General features: G+C 41.5%; 1 protein-coding gene across 4 annotated transcripts in view; it reads right to left on the bottom strand.

The window, feature by feature from the left end:
* Positions 1-17,646, bottom strand: part of caln2 (calneuron 2) — a 28,624-nt gene that overhangs the window by 7,234 nt on the left and 3,744 nt on the right. For 3 of the 4 annotated variants that reach the window (XM_054754482.1, XM_054754478.1, XM_054754479.1), the window contains 3 exons: positions 16,509-16,633; positions 8,783-8,926; positions 3,689-3,801 (listed from right to left, as the gene is read on the bottom strand). In XM_054754482.1, the coding sequence (XP_054610457.1) occupies positions 3,689-3,801; positions 8,783-8,926; positions 16,509-16,626 (375 nt within the window). In that variant the 5' untranslated portion in view covers positions 16,627-16,633. Of the gene's footprint in view, positions 1-3,688; positions 3,802-5,283; positions 5,363-8,782; positions 8,927-16,508; positions 16,634-17,646 lie in introns of those variants that run through there. The other variant, XM_054754480.1, reaches the window with a different exon arrangement.

Below are 17,646 nucleotides of genomic sequence, written 5' to 3'. Positions count from 1 at the left end.
GACTACCTGGATGATGACAATCTCGACTTCATTGACGAAAAAACACACAAAATGGGGAGTGCACAGTGTTGGACCCTGTACCACACTCGATACCCAACAAAAAGCAACCGCATAATCTCCGCCTCATTTGAACCATGGGGTACAAGCAAGCCAGTACAAGTAAAAAAAACAACATTCATTTTAAATTATTGTGCAATTGAGAAGGAGGGAAAAAGATGTAATTTGTGAGAGTGATATAAGTTTTGCACCAAACATGCCACAAAGAATACCTTTGTAGCATAATAAAAAGCTTTCATTTAATATGGAATTTGAAGAACAAACAAGTTTTCGAGGGTCATGATGTGATCATCAGTTCAACGGCAGTATGTGCTGTGCGTGACAGTCAGAAGTCTAAAGCAAATAACCCCAAAAAACGTTTTAATTCATCGGACAAGATGACTATTCTTCGTCAGCGGTGGAAGACACCGGGTTCACTGGCTGCTCTCTCACTTGGGACCGACCTACATGCTACTGGAAGTCCTCTTCTCTTGAACATGTACCATAACTTCCGTTGTACAGGGTCAGGCAAAATGATCTGACACATTTGTCGGTTAAATAAAAGGCAAATAAAGTAAAGAAACAAAAAAGTGTTTTTATTTTCGAAAAGTACATATAATGCCATTTTTTTCATATAATGCTATTTTGCTTTGTTTCTTTATAATGCCATTGTTTTTTGTTTCTTTTTCAGTTGCTGCCATGAATTGGACTGGTGAGCATCGCGCTTTCATTGTGGAAACGTTTATCAAAACAAACAAATCTGTAACTGCAACACAACGAGCGTTCTGTTTGCACTTCAATCTTGGTAGACATGATCCCGTACCAGCTCGAAACACGATCTTGTTACGGGTTACCAACTTCAGAGCTACTGGATCTGCATTGAGTGTGTGGACAATAATGGATCCCATTTGACTGATTTAATTTTTTAAAACATAATGAAACAGAATGGCATTATATCTACTTTTCAAAAAAAAAAACCACTTTCTTGTTTCTTTACTTTATTTGCCTTTTATTTAACTTACAAATGTGTCAGATCATTTTGCCTGACCCTGTATAAGCTGGTACTTTTCTCTTAAACTTTGAACCATGCAGCTTATACAGTGATGTGGCTAATTTATGGCCATGTTCTAATCTTGTGACATCTCCTTTACTTCAGAACTACAGTCCTACTAATTGTTTAAACACTGCGCCGCTCACGAGTCAGTGAGGAAATGGTAGCTCTTTCTTTGGTAGGAGCCAATCATGAGCTATCAGAAACCTCACAACAAACTTGTCAACCCATCTCTGTTGTATGATGACACAAAAGTTGAACTTTTTGGAAGGTGTGTGTCCCATTACATCTGGTGTAAAAGTAACGCCGCACTTCAGAAAAAGAACATCATGCCAACAATAAAATATGGTGGTGGTAGTGTAATGGTCTGGGGCTATTTTGCTGCTTCAGGACTGTGATAAATGGAACCATGAATTCTGCTGTCTACCAAAAAATTCTGAAGGAGAATGTCCGGGCGTCTGTTCGTGACCTCAAGCTGAAACCAACTTGGGTTCTGTAGAAGAACAATGATCCAAAACACACCAGCAAGTCCACCTCTGAATGGCTGAAGAAAAACAAAACTAAGACTTTGGAGTGGCCTAGTCCAAGTCCTGACCTGAATCCTGAATTGAGATGCTGTGGCATGACCTTAAAAAGGCGCTTCATGCTGGAAAACCCTCCAATGTGGCTGAATTACAACAATTCTGCAAAGATGAGTGGGCCAAAATTCCTCCAACAGCACTGTAAGAGACTCACTGCAAGTTATCACAAACGCTTGACTGCAGTTGTTGCTGCTAAGGGTGGCCCAGCCATTTATTTGGTTTATGTACAGTGGTGTACATAAACCTGACTGGATGTAAATAGATGCATTTAATGAGGCAGATTCTGTGGGAAAATGTGTTGTCTTGCTGGACATAATGGTTGTGTTAGTTGAATATAGTCGTCACTCGCTACAATACTGAAAGATTAGCTATATGTAGTATTCTGGTCACTAGACATTAGTAATGTTACATTGATGAGACATTTCAGTACCTTAGATGGAGTGAAAAAAAGTTCTCCCATTTCGTGTCGAAGTGGTACGTTTTTGGCTTTTTACTTTGTCCTTCTTCCCCACCCCATTTGAAACACTTTCTGCAGTGATCGCGTAGCCAGCGTATCAGTGTTACACAATGTGGTGTGAACAAAGAAAAATAGAAGTGTAGAGGTGACTATAGGGGTGTTATTTCACGTTTACAGGGCTCTAATAATGGAAAAAACATATTTAGAAGGCCATAAACAGGCTTTCTATGCTTATTTTGAATTTATATTGAGTCCTACTTCGCGGAAATTCATTTATTGCCTGCGTTCGGGTCTGAAACCAATTAACCGTGATAAATGAGGGAAGCCTGTACTTGGAATTACTCAACACACGCAATGAAAATCTCAAGTATTTTAAGTCCGAGTCAAGTCTCGAGTAATTGATGTCGAAGTCCGAGTCAAGTTTCAAGTCTTCGATGATGTTGTCAAGTCCAGTCCAAAGTCATCAAAATTGTGACTCGAGTCTGACTTGAGTCCAAGTCGCGTGACTCGAGTCCAACTCGAGTCCACACCTCTGTTGTATACACTGTACACTTACTGAAGTGTACTGATGGACGTATTCCATTTGAGATGTATTCCATCTGATGTGCATATGTGGAGTCTGTTTAAGTGACATCGCCAACTAGTATCCTGGCATGCATATTAAACGCCTTTCACTCCCCTTTGCAGCGCTGTACGAAAAGGCAACTAAACTGTTTTTACTGCGTGGTTGTGTGTAATCAGCATGTCTACTACTGAAGTACTGCACTGACATTACAGATTACAACTACCTAGTGTGTTTCACATACTTTTAGAGACATGCATGCACATAACGTTTGTTCCAGTGAGTCATCTCACTTCTTCCTCCAGCTGTTTTCTTTTTTTGCGTGTTAAAACGGCAAAAGATGTTTGTGACCTTCAACAGCCTCTTATAGCTCTTCACTCACTGTCTTCTCCTGTGGAGTCTTTGTTCATATCCAAGTATCTCTATGTGGGCCACCCCGCCCTCCTCATCCTCACACGACACACACTTTCAAAGCCGTGACCGGACGATGGTTCAACGTCAACATGAAGAAGGGGGACATCTATGTGGACGTGTTTTTGTGTTTGCAAGCTGACATGAGACGTCCTCATCTCCTCCTGTTCTTCGCCATCGGGACCCGAGACAACCGCTACAGCTTCAGAGCGGGATGCCACAATGCTGAAGGACGAAGGCGGTGCGTTGGCGAGCATGTAGATGAGGAGAGAGCCTGAGACGCATAAACAGCTCAGGTGAAGGGAGGACATCACACGTGCACCAAAACACACACACACTCCCACAAGGAAACTGACTTAAAACTCAGCAGACTTGTTTTCCATGGAGAGGAAGAAGTCTTTGTTCTTATCAGGGAACACAGGAAGCAGGTAGTGTGCGTGTGTGCGTGAGTATGCGTATGTGTGCACTGCAGAAACTAGGCTGCGCTTAGAGATTTGCTCTGATTGCAACGTGCACACCGGGAGGCGAGGCAGAGGGGAGCGTGAGCGGGATGATCAACATGGAGACGGCACCAGCGACATTATCATCACCTGCCAGAAGATGTTGTCAATGGTGTTGCCAAGGAAACCTTCTCTGTTGTCAGACGACAGCAGCTTGGGCCCCAGTATCGTCATGAACTCCTCAAAGTCCACCTGGCCGTCCCCTACACACACACACACACACACATATATACAGAGTAAAACATCAGGGACTAAAGTTTACTTTTTCCCTAAAGTGAGAAGGTGCCCTGCAGAAAGATCAACAGATGGAGGTTATCTCATCTGTGACAAACAATATGACGTGTGTATGTGTGTGTGTGCCGAAGTGTTAACATTTAAGCAACAATTAGAGTGAAACAAACACCATGGCTGTGTCTCAACTGGCACACTTGCATACTTATACTTCATTTTTGAGTGCATAAGTACATAAAAATGCAGTGCACTGTCAGTACCAAGATGTTGCACTTAAAACAGCCAGATTAGTAAGTGTGAAGTGGTGGACACTTACCAACCTCGATAGTCGCCGCCTTGGCCACCTATGGGAGGGACTAACTTGAAATAATGGCAGTGGAAAGTAGTGAACAGAAGAAAAAGAAGTTGGTAAATATTGAAATCGTGATTTCCAGTAAGTGCGCAATGACAGTAATGGATTTGGGACAGCACGATACTGTCAAAATTTGCGCACTCAGGAACTCAGGTACTCAGTATACTTATTAAAGTGTAGATGCTTAATACAGTCAAATGTTGTCGCTAGTAGCTAGCATCTTGTGTAGAGAAAAGTCATTATAATTGGACGTCCATCAGGTCGCACAATTTTGAACTCAAACATCACTGTTGTTAAAAATACATCTATAAAGACATTGAAGTTCAAACCGCCGTCACGCAATATATCGGCGTACGACAGCAAGCATGAAGGCATCAGGAGGTTGTTGTTGGATTGTATGTTAATGTTAGTACTCTCCACTCTTAAAAGGCAACACTTTATCTTGACTGTGACATTTGCAAAATGCAATCCGGCACAAACAGAGGCTCACATTCCATTCATGAATCGCTGAAGTTAAGTGCACAGCCGACACTTTAAGATGTCAAGGTTTAACATCAAGCTTTAAATATAAGTGTGGGCGGGGCTACGTACATACTTACAGTATAACCTCATATTGCACCTGCTGTGCAGTACTTTGCGATGTGTAGTCTGTTTTGTAAATGTGCTACAGTGATGTGCAGTCAGGGGAGTCAGGTGAGAGAGAGTCTGATGAAAAATAAAAAACAAATAATGATAATATAAATATTAATATTTGTTCATTTAACTGTATTATAAATGTATTTTCTGTATGATTCTAATCGTGTTTAACATTTTCTTAAGTAAAAATAGTTGAGTTTGCACATTTCCTGATCAAATACAAGGCAGAAACCTAAGATGAGGCTGCAGCGAGCGCCTCTTCTCAGCTTAGTGTGCAAGTCCTCAGTGAGTGTGCTGAGTTGGATCATAGAGCCTGCCAGTTTCTGTTGCATGTCGCCAATAATATGATGTTGCAGAAACATTTATTACACACCATGATTTTGTACAGCCTGTCTAATGTCTTTCATGTAAGTGTGATATTCTTATTCTTGTTAATCGGACAATAAAATACAGAGAAATGTCATACGGGAGGCGCTGGCAGTACTCGCTTCATCCTGAAGTAGTGGGGGGCATGTGCGAGCTGGAAGGTGCTTGTCACTGCCGTCCTATCATAGAGAGGAAAACCAGTGTTTTTTTTTGACAGCTAAAGAGCAGCAAGTCAAATGCAAGATATTTTTGTGCTCTGCTGAATAAATGAAATGGAGGATTATGTATCCAAGCTCACCAGATGACCAGACTTTTCATCACAGTGCATGCAGTGTAGCACAAGTGCTGCATTTCAACTCGCGCACTTCCGTACTTACGCTTGGTGCATAAGGGTGTTCATGCTGAGAAGTACGGCAAAATGCAGTGCACTGTCAGTGCCCGGATGTTGCACTCAAAACGGCCAGAATGGTGAGTGAGCAGTGCTGGGCACGTGCCACCCTCAACAGTCGCCATCTTGGCTACGTAGCGGAAGGTGAGGGACTACCAAAGAAAAAGTGATGGCGTAATCTCCCCCTCAGTTATAAAGCACTAGGTACACGCAAGCAAGAAAAAGTCAGAACAAATTCATTTTTAATCCCTGTTTTGTTTAATTCTCCATGGAGTGGTTGCAAGTCATCGTTAAAAAGAAGAAAAGAAGAAGAAGAAAAAGCAGCGGGTAAATATTGTGACCTTCATTTCCAGTATGTGCACAATAACAGTAATGGAGTTGGGACAGCACTTTCTAATTTTTTTCGTCACTTTCAGCTTTTCCCTGTCAGGGGTTGCCACAGCGAGTAAATCGCATGAATGGTTTTGGCTTCGTTTTAAGACAGATGCCCCTCCTGACGCAAATCTGGCCGGGAATTGAACTCATACCCTCTGCCATGGGAGGCAGAGCACTGCAAAAACAGACATACTTGAAACAAGCCCAAATTATCTTAAAATGAGACAACTTTTCTTATTTCAAGCAAAAATGCAGTCAAAGTGGTAAGCAAAATTAGCTTGGCTATTCTTGTAACTAACAATATTTTTCTTGTGACTTTTAAGAATATAATAATTTCTAAAATAAGAAATCAGATAGAATAAGCGGCATGGAAAAAGGATGGATGGATGGAAGAAATCAGGTCTAAGTTTAAACAAGTTGTTCTTATCACATACTTAGATTTAAGTAAAATGTTCTTATTACAAAGTAAGAATTGAGCCAAATTCATATGCCAAATTTGCTGTTATGAGGCTACATTTAAGCAAAACGTTTGTACAAATTTTACAATTACAAATATTGTAATATAACACAGAGGTTTTCCTACAGCCAAACAACCGTTCACACCTCTGGATCATTTTTAACTTCTAATGAACCCACCAGCGTATCTCAAGAATGCAGAACACGCAAACTCCACACACAGATGTTTCAAAAGCTTTTTGAACCCATGTCACCTGATTGTAAGACCAACATGCTAACCACTCAGCCACCATGTAGCTGAGAGCATTTCTAGTCGGCATATATGGACACTTGCGCACGTGCTCGCTGTGCCCATGCTGTTTTGATCACCAGACTCATTGTTTTTCCACGCCTGATCTGCTCAACAAACATGAAACATACTCAAATTAAATAAGCGGGACATTCTTATTAAAAAAAAAAAGAGTGATTGTACCTAAAATGTTAATTTATTGTCATAAACACTATCTGAAATCCTTTTTTTTGGCTTCATGTAAATTTGCTAGTTTTTTTTTTAATTAGAAAATCTTAAACACAAGATTAATAAGATTATTTGACTACATTTTATATAATAAATGTTGGCACGCTCTAAGAAATTAGCAGTGCAGCCTTCACATTTGTCCAAAATCAGCAAATCTTTAGAGATAATTCCTGAGTGTGAGTCCGTTCTTAAATTTCCAAAGTTATGTAACCAGTTTTAGTGATATGAAAAAGTGTTTGCCCCCTTCCTGATTTCCACACACAAAATGTTTCAGATCTTCCAACAAAAATAAATTATGAGTCAGTGACAACACCACTGAACACAAAATGCAGTTTTTTAATGAGCCATTTCTAAAGCTTTGGGACTCCAGCGAACCACAGTGAGAGCCATTATACACAAATGGCGAAAACATGGAACAGTGGTGAACCTTCCCAAAAGTGGCCGGCCAACCAAAATTACCCCATAAGCGCAGCGACGACTCATCCAAGAGGTCACAAAAGACCCGACAACAACATCCAAACAACTGCAGGCCACACTTGCCTCAGGTCAGTGTTCATGACGCCACCATAAGAAAGACACTGGACAAAAAACAGCCTGCATGGCAGAGTTCCAAGACAAAAACCACTGCTGAACAAAAAGACCATTAAGGTTCATCTCAATTTTGCCAGAAAATATCTTGATGATCCCCAAGACCTTTGGAAAACACACTGTGGTCTGACGAGAAAAAAGCTTACATTTTTTGGAAGGTGTGTGTCATCATGTTAGTTTTTTTTTAAATTAGAAAATCTTAAACACAAGATTAATAACCGGACATTACATGTGGCGTAAAAGTAACGCCGCATTTCAGAAAAAGAACATCATACCAACAGCAAAATATGGTGGTAGTAGTGTGATGGTCTTTGGCTGTTTTGCTGCTTCAGGACCTGCATGCAAGACCTGGAAGACTTGCTGTGATAAATGGAACCATGAATTCTGCTGTCTACCAAAAAATCCTGAAGGAGAATGTCCGGCCATCTGTTTGTGACCTCAAGCTGAAACCAACTTGGGTTCTGCAGCAGGACAATGATCCAAAACACACCAGCAAGTCCACCCCTGAATGGCTGAAGAAAAACAAAATTAAGACTTTGGAGTGATCTAGTCCAAGTCCTGACCTGAATCCTATTGAGATGCTGTGGCATGACCTTAAAAAGGCGCTTCATGCTGGAAAACCCTCCAATGTGGCTGAATTACAACAATTCTGCAAAGAAGAGTGGGCCAAAATTCCTCCAGTGGGACTCATTGCAAGTTATCACAAACGCTTGATTGCAGTTGTTGCTGCTAAGGGTGGCCCGACCACTTTTTCACACGGGGCCATGTAGTTTTGGAGTTTTTTTCTCCCTTAATGATAAATAGTTCAATTTAAAAACTACATTTTGTGTTCAGTTGTGTTGTCATTGACTAATATTTAAATTTGTTTGATGAACTCAAACATGCAAAAAAAGAAGAAATCAGGAAGGGGGCAAACATACCACTGTAAGTTTATTTTTCTCATGTGAAAATTTCTAGACAAGATATTTTTTTCTTTTTAGGAAAAAAAATTAGACACTGTTGCTTAAAATTAGACTTTTTCACTTTCTTGAAATTTGGGTTTTGCAGTGGAACGTGTCCCATTAGACAACTTGGGATGGATTTAGGAGAGCACTATGCTGTCAAAATTTGCGCACACAGTGTACTCAGTATCCCGTACTTATTGAAGTGTACTGACGGAAGTATTCCATTTGAGACACAGCCATGGTTAGCTCTTAAACTAATGTGTTTGTGCGTCATTCACAGACTGTTAAGTTTTGTCTCCGTGTGTGTGCGTCTGTGTGCGTGCAGCCTCACCATCCATGTCCAGCCTCTGCATGATGATGGCCAGCTCCACCTCACTGGGCATGTAACCCAGCGAGCGCATGGCCATTCCCAGCTCCTGCTTGGAGATGAAGCCATTCCCGTCACGGTCCAAAACACGGAATGCCTCACGGATCTCTGCCAGACACACACACACACACACACAATAATGTCACAAACACCCAGGTACGCCCCCAAAAAACACAAATTGTGTTGCTTCCAGTCTCTCCAGATAGGCACAAAGAGAGACTCTGGTCCCTGCAAACATTTGTCCTTTTCCACATTGATTACCTGTCAATCACTCTGCTTTGAGACATAGGAGATAGAATTGATGGTCACAGTAAGGCAGGGGTGTCCAAACTTTTTCCACCAAGGACCATCATACAGAAAAATTGTAGGATGCGGCACACTTTGATCCAATGTAGGTCAACACTGTATATGCTAAGCTATCTGAACAAAACATCCACATCTTAGCTTTGGTTTATGGGTGACAAAGCAAATCAGGGTAATATCTATTAATATAGCTCATTAGTAATGATTTTATCACCATATGCTGAGGGACAATAAAAAAAACACCCCTTGGACACCCCTGCACTAAGGAGAGAAGGACTCATCCAGCGTGTCTTTGAGAGGATCACTGTTGTCATTCCAGCATTCATTCCATGGAGGAGCATCAGGCCCTATTTAAATAGTCATTTCCCCGAGCCTAATCCTAATCATTGCCCTAAGTGGAACAATGAATTTTACATGAAGTTCATGTTCATCTCGCAGGTTGGACGTGATTAACATTCCCATTCCGACTGGCTGCTCCTTTCTCTGAGGAAAAAGTCCATTCACTGAGGAGCGTCTTTGCCCTGTCAGCTGCCTGAGAGGTGACGTGCCCACATGGAAATGTCCGCCAGGCCTGATAACTGCACTCCCGATACCGCCTGGTCCATTGACATTCTTACAGCAAGCACACATAAAAATACCAAAGACGTCAGGAAGTCTGGACACATAGGCACATATAATATTCAACACATACATATAGACTGCTAAAAAAAAAAGGGGAACACTCAATTCACACTCAGTCAAAAGTGCTGCGCCATTATTCAAACTGTCCACTTTGGAAGCAACACAGATTGACAATCATTTTCACAAGCTGTTGAGCAAATGCAATAGACAACAGGTGGTGTGTTTTTCCACTTCAATTTTGAGCGTGACTCCAAACCCAGACCTCCACGGGTTAATAAATTAGATTTCCTTTGATAATTTTTGTGTGATTTTGTTGCCAGCACATTCAACTATGTAAAGACAAAAGTATTTAATAAGAATATTTCATTAATTTAGATCTAGGATGTGTTATTTTAGTGTTCCCTTTATTTTTTTGAGCAGTGTATATATATATATATATACACACACACATATAAAAACCGGTAAATGTTTCAAAGTTAACATATATGCAGTAATATGAATAAAAAACATTATTTCTTTAAATGTACGGTATTAGTTTTAATATATATTTTATTTTTTTAATTATATGTATATATTTTTAAAACATTTTTTAAGTTTACATTTTTTTATTGTAATTATCCATCCATCCATCCATTTTCTATACCGCTTCTCCTCATTAGGGTCACGGGTCATGCTCCCCCTGGAGCCTATCCCAGGTGACTTTGGGCGAGAGGCGGGGTACACCCTGGACTGGTCGCCAGCCAATCGCAGGGCACATATAGACAAACAACCATTCACACTCACATTCATACCTATGGACAATTCACCTAACATGCATGTTTTTGGAATGTGGGAGGAAACCGGAGTACCAGAGAAAACCCTCACACACACGGGGAGAACATGCAAACTCCACAGAAATGCCCAAGGGAGAATGGAACCCAGGTCTTCCCGATCTCCAGACTGTGACTGTGTGGCCAACATGCTAACCACTAGACCACCGTGCGGCCTTATCGTAATTATTTTAAATTAATTGATTCATTATTGATTAAATGAAACTTTTTTGTTTATATGCAGTGGTGTGAAATAGTGTTTGCCCCCTATCTGATTTATTATTTTATTCCATGAGTTCATCAAACAAATTTAAATATTCGTCATTGACAACACAACTGTACACAAAATGCAGTTTTTAAATTAAACTTTTTATTAAAAGAAAAAGAAAAAAATCCAAACCTACATGTCCTTGTGTGAAAAGGTGATATCCCCTAAACCTAATAAGTGGTTGGGCCACCCTTAGCAGCAACAACTGCAATCAAACGTTTGTGATAACTTGCAATGAGTCTCTTACAGCGCTGTGGAGGAATTTCGGTCCACTCATCTTTGCAGAATTGTTGTAATTCAGCCACATTGGAGGGTTTTCCAGCATCAACCACATTTTTAAGGTCATGCCACAGCATCTCAATAGGATTAAAGTCAGGACTTGGACTAGACCACTCCAAAGTCTTAATTTTGTTTTTCTTCAGCCATTCAGAGGTGGACTTGCTGGTGTGTTTTGGATCATTGTCCTGCTGCAGAACCCAAGTTGGTTTCAGCTTGAGGTCACAAAGAGATGGCCGGACAAACTCCTTCAGGATTTTTTGGTAGACAGCAGAATTCATGGTTCCATTTATCACAGCAAGTCTTTCAGGTCCTGAAGCAGCAAAACAGCCCCAGACCATCACACTACCACCACCATAGTTTACTGTTGGTATGATGTTCTTTTTCTGAAATGCGGCGTTACTTTTACACCAGATGTAATGGGACACACACCTTCCAAAAAGTTAAGCCTTTGTCTCATCAGACCACAGAGTATTTTCCCAAAGGTCTTGGATATCATGAACAGGGGTCCAATCACCTTGTCACACAGGGGCATGTAGGTTTGGATTTTTTTCTCCCTTAATAATAAAAAGATTCATCTAAAAACTGCATTTTGTGTTCAGTTGGGTTGTCATTGACTAATATTTAAATTTGTTTGATGATCTGAAACATTTAAGTGTGGCCAACAGAAATCAGGACACATATTCACATCACTGTATATTATACGTGTCTATTACATGCCCAGACTTTTGGGATACAGTGTATACTGTAAGATGTGTTAGCATGTTAGACACTTTGACTAATTAGCTTCATTTTGTTTCATAGTAATAATATTAATATTGTAAAGTGTACCTACATTTATTGAATTACCACATTCAAAATACTTTGTGGCGAAAAAAAGTATTTCAGTAGTGATTGCTGTTTAATTGATGTGCTAATTGCAAGGTACATTGTTGATTGACAGATGAGCATCCCTTAAAAAGGTCCTTGAATGACTCCTACCTCCTTCCCTCTAATCCTTTTCTTGCACAATAAAGAGAGGAAAGGCGGGTGAGTGTGCGGTCTCTCCAAACAAAGTAAGATTTATTTGTATGCAGCAGTAAGGAGTGCACGTTGAATGAGCTGCTCCCTAAAGTAACTGTGTGTGTGTGTGTGTGTGTGTGTGTGTGTGTGTGTGTGTGTGTTATGAACGAGCGCACACAGTGATTGATGAAATGCCTTAAAGAGGAGAGCAGAGTGGCGCTCCAACATGGAATGATTAACAAGTTGAGATGATCCTTGAAGAACCTTCACAACCTCAGTGAAGTGGGATTTGGGGGGTTCACACGCTGGCAGCTTAAATCTCCCCCATCACCGCGTGGCCGTGCAATGCTTCGGCCTGTCTGGAGATACACTACAAAGCCCTTCACGTCGACCTTGACCCACACCGGCGTGAAAAGTTGCGATGTGCGCGAGGGAGGAGGATTAAACGACAAAGTGAGGCTTGACAACAGCGGCATGGTCACAAGTGTAAAGACAAACAAACGCGGGATTAGCTGCTTCATACTGGAGACACGTGTGCTTCCTGTAGCGGGAATAGGCTTTGTTTGTCTGTGTGGAGAAAAGGATGCTTATGTAAGAAAGATAATGACGTTTGCTATCATGCTGCAGCCACAAACACTTACCCGTGTGAATGCTGAAAGACAAGCACTAAATATACGTTGTTATTATTTTTTAATCACAACTGCAAACTTATTTGGAATATTGAAATATTGGACGTTTTTCTGCAAAAAGTCACATTATGGACATAAAATCAGTGATGTCACAACATTGCTGGAGGATCTAGCGTCTGATTTTTGTAACGGCATCACTGTACTGCTCACTGCCACTAGGAGGCACATTTTTTGGTATCTGGGCGCTGCTATGACATGCTGTGATGTATGAACCATGCTGTGTCTCAAATGCAATATTTCCGCACTGTATACACTGTGTTCTTTCTGAGTGTACCAGTTCTGACAGTGTAGTGCCGTCCCAAATACTTGTGCACTTACTGGAACTGATGGTCACAATATTTATCCGATTCTTTTTCTTCCCTCCTTTTTAATCATGAACTGCAACCACTCGACGGAGCATTATCGCCAACATGTGGATCGCCCAGTAAAATATCGGAAATTACATTTGCATTATTTACTTGCTACTTCTTCCTTCCTTTTTCTTTATCTTTCCTGCTATCTTCTTTTCTTCCTCTACTTTTAAATGGTGAATTGCAACCACTTGACGGAGCATTATTGCCAACATATGGATCGCTCAATAAAATATCGGAAAATGACAATCACAATATTTACCTGCTTCTTCTTCCTTTTTGTTTTGTCTTATGTTTTTTTTTCTTTCTTCCTTTTTCTTCTTCTTCTCTTCTTTTTTAATGGTGAACTGCAACCACTCGACGGCGCATTACAACATTACATCGCCAACATCTGGATTATCCAATAAAATATCAAAAAATGACGATCGCATTATTTGCCTGCTTTTTCTTCCTTCTTTTTTTCTTTCTTCTTCTTTCTTCTTCTTCTTCTTCTTCTCTCCTTTTTAATGGTGAATTGCAGCCACGCGTTGCATTATTACCAACAATTTGTCCAAGTTAATCCCTAAAGTTCTGGTACATAGCCAACATGGTGACTATTGAGGATGCCAAGCAAGGACACCAGAAATTAACAGGACTGTCGATTCGGCATCCACTTCCGTACTATGCCCTGGCCGGGTTTGGCCGACAATGACGGTGAGCAGAATCCAGAAACATTGCATTGTAAACATGTCCTTGGCACACTGCTCAGACATTAATTGCTCTAAAAGACAGTCCTAAAGACCACATTTGTCATTTTTCAAGTTCCCCAAAGACAAAGACAGGTACGTGTCATAAAAATGTTGTGGATTTATATCACTGGTTGTTGTAAATAATTTTAAGCTAATTTGTTTCTCTGGGTGATTAGCTCAATTCATGGCAATTCAGTGGTGATGATGACTTAGGTTATAGTCTATCAAATGTATTTACAATGCCGTTACTGAAACAAATGTTGTGTAAATACTTTCAGTTAAGTGTCCATATAATATAAGTATTGTTATTTTCTATTTTGATTGTTAAGCGTTGGTAAAACTGGTAGGAAAGGTAGGAAAAAAGTCAAATAAAGAAGGAAAGTTCATCCACACCAGACTCTGTCATCCATGTCTTGCTTTGTGCACTGGTGCACAGTCATGTTGGGAGAGGAAGGGGCTGGCTCCAAACTGTTCCCACAAGGTTGGGAGCATGGAATTGTCCAAAATGCTTTGGTATCCTGAAGCATTCAAAGTTCCTTTCACTGGAACTAAGAGGCCAAGCCCAACTCCTGAAAAACAACCCCACACCTTAATTTCACACTTGGCACAATGCAGTCCGAAATGTACTGTTATCCTGGCAACTTCCAAACCCAGACTCGTCCATCAGATTGCCAGATGGAAAAGCGTGATTCCTCACTTGAGAGAAGACGTCTTCACTGCATAGTCCAGTGGCGGCGTGCTTTACACCGCTGCATCTGGCGCTTTGCATTGCACTTGGTGATGTATGGCTTGAATACAGCTGCTCGGCCATGGAAACCCATTCCATGAAGCTCTTTGCGTACTGTACTTGGGCTAATCTGAAGGCCACATGAAGTTTGGAGCTCTGTAGCAACTGACTGTGCACTATGCGCCTGACCCCTCTCAGTCAGTTCACATGGCCTACCACTTCGTAGCTGAGTTGCTGTTGTTCCCAAACTCTTCCATTTTCTTATATTAAAGCCGACAGTTGACTGTGGAATATTTAGGAGCGAGGACATTTCACGACTGGATTTGTTGCACAGGTGGCATCCTATGACAGTTCCACGCTGGAATTCACTGAGCTCCTGAGCCCATTCTTTCACAAATGTTTGTCAAAAGAGTCTGCATGCCTAGGTGCTAGATTTTATACACCTGCGGCCAGGCCACGTGATTCGGACACCTGATTCTGATCATTTGGATGGGTGAGCAAATACTTTTGGTAATGTATATACAGGTATGTGTGTATACGAGGTGTGCCTGTATATATGTGCTGTATAAGATATGGGCAAAAGAGGGATTGGCAAATTGTGTTATCATCTAACATGATATCTTGGGAGTGTGTAACTGTAATCTCAGCTTTCTGCAACCTTTAAATTTTTTTACATGCTTTTGTATACAACTCATCTCAAAGCAAGACAGTCTAAGTCAAAAGTCAAAGTCATGTTGATCACACTCTTCGATGTGAGAGGCATCGTCCACCGTGAGTTCTTGCCATGGGGCCGGACGATCAATCAGCATGTCTACAGAGAGGTCCTGCAGCATTTGCTTCGCTCAGTTCGCGAGAAGAGACGAGAGTTGTGGCAGGGCAACTTGTGGCTGCTTCACCACGACAATGCACCTGCTCACAATACCCTGAGCATCCGGCAGTTCTTGGCCGAGAAGAACATCACTGTGCTGGAACAACCTTCCTATTCACCTGAATCTTGCTCCGTGTGACTTTTTTCTTTTCCCCAAACTTAAGGGGGTCATCAAGGGGACCCGTTTTGAAGACGTGGAGGCCATCAAGAGGGGTGTAAGGATGGAGCTAAGGAGCATTCCAGAAGAATCCTTCCAGCAGTGCAAAGAAGCGTGGCAGAGAAGGATGGAAAAGTACATTAGACTTGAGGGGGATTACTTTGAAGGTGAAACCATGTAAACTGTTGTTTGGACTTGAAATAAATAGTTTGTGACATATCTTTATTTTGTACTCAGCTCAGAGCTAGTGAACACATTGTACACTGTTGTGCGCCTAGCCCTACCCAGCTCTCTTGCTCACCATCATGGCGGATTTTCTGCTCAGTGACGTATTACATTCTTCCATTCATTCGCGGCCAAGTCGACAGTCGTATTCATTTAGCATCCTTGATAGCATGTGTCCAGCACTGTGCACTCACCATTTTGACCGTGTTGAGTACAACATTCAGGTACTGACATTGCACCACAATTTTTCATATTTCTCAGTGTGAATTATGCACTTATGCACTGAAAAGACTTAAGTGTGAGTAGGGAAGTGCGCCAATTGAGACACAGCAATAGTCTTTGTTCGGTGACATCATCTGTCAGCATTCAGACACTGACATTTCTATCTAGGAGATGAAAGTGAAAGTAATGAAGTTAATCGCCTGTGCTGACAGCTAACGACATGATGTCGTTCCTGTTTGAAGTGCACGCTTCATTTGTCAGTGTGGGGACAATCTCGCTGTCATCAGTAGACTCATTACGCTTTGGTACTTTTACCAGCAGGCAGAATCTCTGGCTTGCTGATGCCACAGTCAATACCAATCAATAATGTTTACTGGTGACCACAAGTCAGGCGCTGAGCTAAGTAGGATGAATGGAAAGGAGGCGTGAAACAAGAAGAACCGACCTCCGAGCTCCTCCGTGGAGATGCTGGTGAGCTGGAAGGCTTCAGAACCTTCTGTCAGCGAGCTGGTCAGGTAGTTGTCTGGATAGAGAAGACCTGCACGCACGTGATGGAATGGCATCTTCCTCCTGCACACACACACACACACACACGCACGCACACACATTGATGTTAGAGAGCAGACCATGACAACAGAGGACAACATTGTTTCTTGCCAACTCATGAAGCCATTACTGCTGACATGCTAATATAATTTTTTCCTCCTCTTCTCCTTTTTTACGTATTTTCTCTCTCCTCTTGCTGTACTTTCTCACACCCCTTTCTCTTTTGTCTTCCTCTCCCCACCCATTTCTCCCTCCTCTTGTTCTACTTTACATTCTTTTCTTTCTCCTCTTCTTTTCCTTCTTTACATTTTTCTCTCCCTCCTCTTTGTCTCCTTCTCCCAGAAAGAAAGTAATTGAGATCTATCAGTCTGGAAAAAGTTATAAAGCCATTTGTAAAGCTTTGGGGCTCCAGCAAACCACAGTGAGAGCCATTATCCGCAAATGGCAAAAACATGGAACAGTGGTGAACCTTCCCAGGAGTTGCTGGCCATCCAAGAGGTCACAAAAGACCCCACAAAAACATCCAAACAACTGCAGGTCTCACTTGCCCCAGTTAAGGTCAGTGTTCATGACTCCACCATAAGAAAGACACTGAGCAAAAACGGCCTGCATGGCAGAGTTCCAAGACAAAAAACACTGCTGAACAAAAAGAACATCAAAGCTCATCTAAATTTTGCCAGAAAACATCTCGATGATCCACCAGACCTTTGGAAAATACTCTGTGGTCTGACGAGACAAAGTTGAACTTTTTGGAAGGTATGTGTCCCATTACATCTGGCATAAAAGTGACACCGCTTTTCACAAAAAGAACATCATACCAACAGTAAAATATGGTGGTGGTAGTGTGATGGTCTGCGGCTGTTTTGCTGCTTTAGGAACTGGAAGACTTGCTGTGATAAATGGAACAATGAATTCTGCTGTCTACCAAAAAATCCTGAAGGAGAATGTCCGGCCATCTGTTCATGACCTCAAGCTGAAACCAACTTGGGTTCAGCAGCAGGACAATGATGCAAAACACACCAGCGTGTCCACCTCCT

This window comes from Dunckerocampus dactyliophorus, chromosome 16 (assembly GCF_027744805.1).
Source record: "Dunckerocampus dactyliophorus isolate RoL2022-P2 chromosome 16, RoL_Ddac_1.1, whole genome shotgun sequence".
Classification (NCBI taxonomy): domain Eukaryota; kingdom Metazoa; phylum Chordata; class Actinopteri; order Syngnathiformes; family Syngnathidae; genus Dunckerocampus; species Dunckerocampus dactyliophorus.
The sequence above is the reverse complement of the archived record's forward strand: the minus strand, read 5'-3'. Positions and strand labels throughout refer to the sequence as shown.